The sequence below is a fragment of the Acanthochromis polyacanthus genome, chromosome 16 (genome assembly GCF_021347895.1).
Source record: "Acanthochromis polyacanthus isolate Apoly-LR-REF ecotype Palm Island chromosome 16, KAUST_Apoly_ChrSc, whole genome shotgun sequence".
NCBI classification, from domain to species: Eukaryota; Metazoa; Chordata; class Actinopteri; family Pomacentridae; genus Acanthochromis; species Acanthochromis polyacanthus.
The window spans coordinates 13,647,913-13,655,115 of record NC_067128.1 but is presented as its reverse complement, the minus strand read 5'-3'; the positions used below and the strand labels follow the sequence as shown (position 1 = coordinate 13,655,115).

General features: G+C 42.2%; 1 protein-coding gene across 1 annotated transcript; it reads right to left on the bottom strand.

The window, feature by feature from the left end:
• Positions 1-296: 296 nt before the first annotated feature.
• On the bottom strand, positions 297-6,466 carry LOC110958028 (5-hydroxytryptamine receptor 1B). The gene has a single exon (XM_022204304.2). The coding sequence runs from the start codon at positions 6,038-6,040 to the stop codon at positions 4,886-4,888; it is 1,155 nt and encodes a 384-aa protein (XP_022059996.1). The 5' UTR covers positions 6,041-6,466; the 3' UTR covers positions 297-4,885.
• Between the last annotated feature and the right edge of the window lie 737 nt (positions 6,467-7,203).

The following is a 7,203-nucleotide window of genomic DNA, read 5'->3' as shown; positions in this document are numbered from 1 at the left end:
TCCTGGCTGACATTTCCCTCGTAGTTAAGACTCTTTTCCCTGCTGATTAATTAAGTTACAAACCAATAAAGTCGTCACGCAGCACATTGCTCAGCCCACATCTGTGAAATGTTTTATCGCCACCAAGCAGACCAGACACCACAGCAGATTCTGACAGTGATAAAAGAAATGTCAACGCTCTCTTTTCTTTTTCTTTCTTTTCTTTTTGTTTTTTTTTCTTACAGCGCTTGAACCTGAGAATCACATTAAAACAGATGTTTCATGGGAATCAATGAATACATGTGGGCAAACTGTCATAACCTCATGATGCCATAGACCTTTTATTTATTTGTTTTTATTTTTATTTTCACAACAGCAGCAGTGCTTTTTGTGCTCCAAGGGGGTTGGATTTCATCCTCCAGAGCAGAGCAGTTACAGTGCATTGCCGGTGTGTGCAGAAGCGTTGTACAGCGAGAAGCTAACCCGGATGAAATGCAACTTCCATTGGACTGACAGAGCCACCAGATGAGGTTCACACTGAGCTGATCAATACTGTACACAAAGGCTATTCATCACAGAGCTGGAGGTGAGCGGGATGGCTACAGTACGTCCAATTTGACTCAAACACCCAAAATGGCTGCCGGGCATTTACAGGACAAGGTGGGAGCCAGAGGCTGTGTCCGAAATCGCATACCAACGTACTACATACTCAATGAGTATATACTGTATACTACGTACTATAAGTATGATTAGAATGCCAACCGTTCACACTGTAGTATACTACTACATTTCCCATAATGCATTTCAAACCTCCGACGACAAAAAACGGAAGTACGGCTATCAAATATCTCGGCTGAATGCCGGCTTCAGGTTGATTTTACGCTAACAAACAGTCGCACTCCTCATGCAGTTATTAGCCAGATTATGCGAATCGTTTCAATTGTAGCTGCAGGCTACTCGAGGTAGCTGCTACTTGTTCTGTATGCAAAGCGAGCTGCTGCAACTAGCTGCTAGCATTCAGTAGCACGTTGTGAGGCGTCTGACAAATTTAAAACGTTGGTCAGAAAATGCCTATTTCTCAAATCTGTGGGGTGATTAGGATGACTACTTAACCACATAAAATAAAATAAAAATCGCCCCGGTCTGGCCACAGATCCCGTGGAGGCTTGCATTTCGGTGGATAGCTCGCAAAGCATTATGGGGCGGTTGAGTATGACTAGTGTGGTCACCGCGCATACTTAAAAAATTTCGGGATATAGTATACATCCTAGTATTTGTCGCGTACTCAGTCTTTTCATACTATCTAATGTGAACGCACTCCATACTTATTTTGACGTCACACTTAGTATGAGTAGTACGTTAGTATGCGATTTCAGACACAGCCAGAATCTCTGGCAGCCATCTTTGATGCAGTGAGGGAAATTACAATCACACACCAGGATTTTTTTCTTTTTTATGGACACTCTTTGTGCTCCGGCAAACTCACTGCAGCCATTTTGTGGCAGATAGCTGCATTCATCAGGGACATTTAGTCAGTTTTTCCTCTTTAAATTTCAGCTTTTTTGAGTTCAAGGAGCAATTTGACATTATGGTGATTAAACTTTCTAACCTTCCAGTTGGAAATAATTGAACGGATGGGTGCCACTCTCATTTCTGTATGTTTACTATGAATTCACAACCATAAATCCAGAAAACAAGGACCAACATGTAGTCTGCGAACACCAACACCTCTAAAGCTTACCTCCTGGTAGCGGAAGTATATTTTCTGTCATTCTTTGTGTTTGTTTGTCTCTGTATGTCTCCAGGATTACCCAAAAACTACTGGGCCAAATCTAATCAAACTTGTTGGAAAGGTGAAGTATGACCTAAGGAAGAACATATAAAATTTTGACGTCATTACTTTTTAAGAAAATTATAAGACAATATGTTGGAAAGAGCTGGCTCTTTGACTGCCCTTCTAGTTTCATCAGTACACAGATCCTTTAAAATTCTGCCTTTTGCAGATTCATCTTGACAAATGACTGCGTTTGGAAGGCATGTCAATTTAAAGTAACTGCTGAAATATTACAATTTATCACTCAGCAATCATACAAACAGAAAGAATTGCCAAATTTTCTTTCTGAATATCCTTGAATTTATTATATACAATGTGGAGTTCAGTCGTGAAAAATAATCAGGTTTAGGCTTTAAAGTATGAAATTCCACCACAATCATATTATTCTACATGGCTTGCTTTTCAACGTAAAAAATAAATCATTTTCTCAAGCCAGATCCTGTAAAAAAAAAAAAAAAAGATTTACGCAACTGCGAAACAATGACTGACTCAGCTGAGATGAACAGTCACATGAATGAAGCTCATTAAAAAATATAAGTAGTACAATATCCATGTCCATCCATGTGGAGTCAACCCTTTTTTTTTATTTTATTTTTTTACCTTTTTTACCATTCTTACCTGTATTAGTAATATCCGTGGGCAAGTGTTAACTCTAGTAAAAACATTTTTTGTAAAATAAATACTCAAAGAAGTTCAGCTTTAGTTATCTCCTTTTTGATTATGTATGGTATTATAGCTTTGTCATACTGTTAGATAACATTTGTGAGTTCTTACTGTGGTTGTATCATTAACATAGAGGTGGAGGACTTCATATTGCAGAGAAAATGAGCCTTAGAGGTGTTAGTGGGTGTACTTTAAACAGCTGGGCTAACTGTTTGCACCTGCTTACCGTGTTCATGCTAAGCTACGCTAATCACCTCCTGACTCTAGCCTCATACTTTACTGAATTCAAAGTGTGTCAATCATCCGTTTCTCCAGATGAAGTTACGCTAGTCTGATAAAATAAGTAAAATTGAGCTTACCAGATCTCTGCAGCTGCTCCTCATCTCTGTTACATTAGCCACTACTAGCATAACACACCGCACTCTCTGATTGGTCCATCAGTGATAGTGACTGCACTGTGGGTAATGTAGGCTCCAGATTTTGCCAAAGGGTCCACTGTGAGTCTGGCAGGGTTATAGGAGCGTTTTGATAAATCAGTGGCTTAACGCACAGACATGAGAGTGGCATCAACATTCTAAAAGTATTCAGGCAGAAAACATAGTCCTCCAAATGTCAAAATGTTCCTCTAAATGATCCAGACAGGGTTCCTACACATTTTCGAGAATTTCTAAATTAATGCATGACATGTACAAGGCCGTGGCCAAGATTTTACCAATACTGAGGTCAAATTAACAGTAAACGCAACCCCATCCTCCTTAAAAAAACTTTCTTTTATTGATCATTTGATTATTTGAATATTTTCTCTTGACAAACAGTATGTTTATGTAACATTGAAATGACATTTTTATCTCCAGTAGAGTAAACTACTGCAAATATCTTTAATTTAGTGTAATATTGACCCTAAAAAGAGTCCAACAGGCCTTAAAACTTAACCATGTATAATTTAGGTGCAATTCTTGAACCTGAACACCTCTCCAAGTTGCTAAAATCCCCAAATTACCAGCAAAGATGCCAAAAATTTGACCTCAGTGTTGCAAAATGTGGTCGCAGACAAAGACACGAGTAGCATTTTTTTTTCAAGCATCAATAGCACAGATTTTGCTTCTTTTTCTGGCTGCAAGCAAACACGATTTAGGCCTTTTTCTGTGTTTTTTTTTTTCCTTCTTAGAAAAGTTCTTTTAAGGGATCAGCAGCAGCAGCTCCAGCTTGACATTTAACATGTGACGGCTTGTTGGGAGGAAAAAAATGATTTTGATCGGAATACCGTGACATTTTCTAGCATTTTAAAAAAAATATTTACGCTCCTCCACAACTTTCTCAGGTGTGGGAGACACAAATGCCAAGAGATAACTGTAGGAACCCTGCAATATCAGCCTTTGGATTTAGATCTGAATTGTTTTAGCCTGTGATGAAATGATACACCAAAGCTGATACTAACAGTTAAGAATGCATCTTCAACAATCGACCTGGCAGACAGATTCCAATTTTCTTCTGTCAGAGTTGACCGTTTAGCATTATTTTACTGGATGATGCCCTTTGGACTGAGCAAAATCCACAGTTTTCCCACAAATTAAGGTAAAAGTCACACTGATGCATACAGATTCGTACATTTACACTCAGTTTGGGAGTCTTGATTAAAGTGAACATCAGCCACAGCAAGAAAGGAAAAGAAAACACATACACTGGCCACAAGAACAAACCAAATTTGGATCTTTTTCCCCAAACTAAAAATCATGTTTTTACTCCATCTGGGCCAGGCACGTCTGAGGAACTAAACTAAACATGTTGTAGGCACCAGTATTTTCCCCTTATTGAGTCAGGAAAATGAAACACAAATCTTATTTTTGCCCTTGGGGCTCACGTAGCTTAGGCCTAAGCTGTTTGTGCTTACAAGCCAACTGAGGTTGACTGTCAAACTCTTATGGCAAAGTGAGTCTGTAGGCTACAGTCCAGTGCAGCACGTACAGGCGGGGCCCCTGCATCTGGGGCTATGGGCTTTCTCCAAGTCAGTATAATAACGCTATCAGCTGCAAATCAGTCACAGGGCTTCCACCTCTCAACAGCACTTTCACCTTCATACTAACATCAGCCAGCTTTTTTTTTTAAAGAAAAGAAATCCACTGGTTGAGAAGTGGGAGCCATTCATTTTGCAGCACCATCTGATAACACGATGCAGACTGGGTGGCAGGAGTCCTCTGCACCATCTCTCAAGTAAAAGCTCATTCTGGAGCCATATTATCAGAAGCAATGTGGATGCTGGGGATGGAGCCCTCAGGGAACAAACCCAGGGAATGGGATATTTGTGGTGGGTTTTGATTCAATTCTGGCATTATACACATGATTAGAGATGGAGGTGAGTGGGGAGTGGGGGGTGGGGTGGGGGTGGGGATTATGGATGGTAATCATCGTTCATGCCCTGCAGCATCTGAACCGAATTAGTTTGTGGAAAGCCTGCTTGAAGTCCTCGTTGGACATGGTGTAGATGATGGGGTTGATGAGGGAGTTGAGGTAACCGAGCCAGGTGAAAATGTCAAATAACTCCGGGTGGAAGCAGGACTCGCAGACAGGCACTAGAAGAGTGTAAATGAAAAACGGGAGCCAGCATATGATGTAGGCTCCCAGGATTATTCCCAAAGTTTTGGTCGCCTTCCTCTCCCTGGCGGCGGAGATGCGCTTCTTCTCCAGCAGCGCGTCGGACACAGTGACTTTTACTTGGCTCACGTTCGCGGACGAGGTAGTGTCACAGGAGGAGGAGGTGTCGTTCGTCCCGTAGTTCAGGGAGGTGGTGGACGCCACCGAGCCCGGGGAGTTGGTGATCAGGTGCGCCGAGGTGAGTCTCTTGCCCGGCTTGTTGTGCGACTGCTTCAGGATGCGCTTTCGGGCTTCCACGTAGATCCTCCCGTACAGGGCGATGAGCAGCAGCGTGGGGATGTAGAACGCGCCGAAGGTGGAGTAGATGGTGTAGAAAATGTGGTCGGTGTTCACGTTGCAGCTCGTCACCTCCTCCGCCTTCACCTGGCGCCAGAAGAACGGCGGCAGGGAGATGGAGATGGCGATCACCCAGGCGATGGCGATCATCCCGGCTGCGCGCCCCGGCGTGCGCTTTTTGGAGTACTCCACCGCGTCCGTGATGGCCCAGTAGCGGTCCAGCGCAATTACGCACAGGTGGAGGATGGACGCGGTGCAACACGTTATATCCGAGGAGAGCCAGATGTCGCACACCACCTGCCCCAGAGTCCACGTCTGGCTCACCGTGTACAGCGCGCTGATGGGCATCACCAAGATGGACACCAGCAGGTCGGTGACCGCCAGGGACGCGATCAGAAAGTTTGCCGGCGTGTGTAATTTGCGGGACTGGTAGATGGTGGCGATGACGAACGCGTTGGAGAGCGTCGTGGCTAAAGTTATGAGGGCTAAGGTCACGGCGAGACCCGCCTGGAAAGCCAAGTTAGCGTCCTTCTCCTCCGCTTTCGACGTGAAATTGACATGGGTGTCGTTGGTGGAGATGTTCAACAGCTCTCCGTAGATGGCAGGCGTTGGTTTGAGCTGACTGGCATTCTCCATCCCTCCACCTTCCCCCGTCAGATCCCCCCGTCATTGAGCTCAAAGGAAAGCCTGGAGACCACCCTGAAATCCCTCACACCTTCATCCACCGCTTCTTCTCGTCTTGCGCAAAAGAAAAGCGGCTCCATGTCCAGCGGTTTATCCAGCGCTCAGACGACAGGTGTTGACGCAAAGATGCACTTCTGCCTTCTTTTCTTCATCTTATTCACTTCACCTTCAGCATATTTTAAACACTTTTCTGATCAATCGGGGATCAACTTAGACATCCAGTAGATAAAGATACTCAAAGCGCTCACAGGGCGGCCTTTCCATCATCCACACAGCATCTTCTGTGACATGAGAATCATTTTCCAGATCTCAGCTCTGATCAGCATCCAGAGGGAAAATAAAACAACACGTTAGCAGCTGTTTAATCCGCTTCGAGTGTCTCCTCACAACTTCAGAGCTGCTCAAGTCTGACTCCTGCTTTTATACCTCACCTCTCTCTCTCCCTCTCTCTCTCCCTCCCTCCCTCCCATGCTCTCTCTCTCTCTCCTCTCTTTCTAATAGTAATATGTCTCCTTTTCACTGTATTCAGAAATATATTTGTATTAGAGCTGAAAAATCTGGCAACACCCTAAAGATACATGTTATTTTTAATCAATAAGCAGTTGTAATTGATTTCTAGAGGGTGTATTGTGAACAGCTAAGATGTAATTGAAACTGTATGTTTTTTTTTTTTAAAAAAAGCATTTCTTCTCCTACTTTCTTTTGTGCCATTGTGCTTTCACTTGTACTGTTAAAAAAATCTCAAATTTTCCAGATTTTTAAACTTTTTATTATACAGAATTTCTTCCTGTGTTTAACAAATACAGAAGAATATTAACAAAAAATATACAGTTAATTTGCATATGTAATATCACAAACTATTATAAAACTTGCAAATTGTAAATTGTTTCAAAGAATTTAAAAAAAATGGAACTATACATTTAAAATTGATTTGTAAATTTACTGTAATTTCACAAATAGATGGAACCATTAACTTCAAGTTTAATACTGGAAATATGTCTCTAAATAAGATAGTTGGCAGCAATTAACAGAGAAGGGTTCTGTAATTTTACATGCACTTGTTTCTTAAATGAGACACATCTTGTATAGTAGTTGACAACAAAAATGTTGAATAT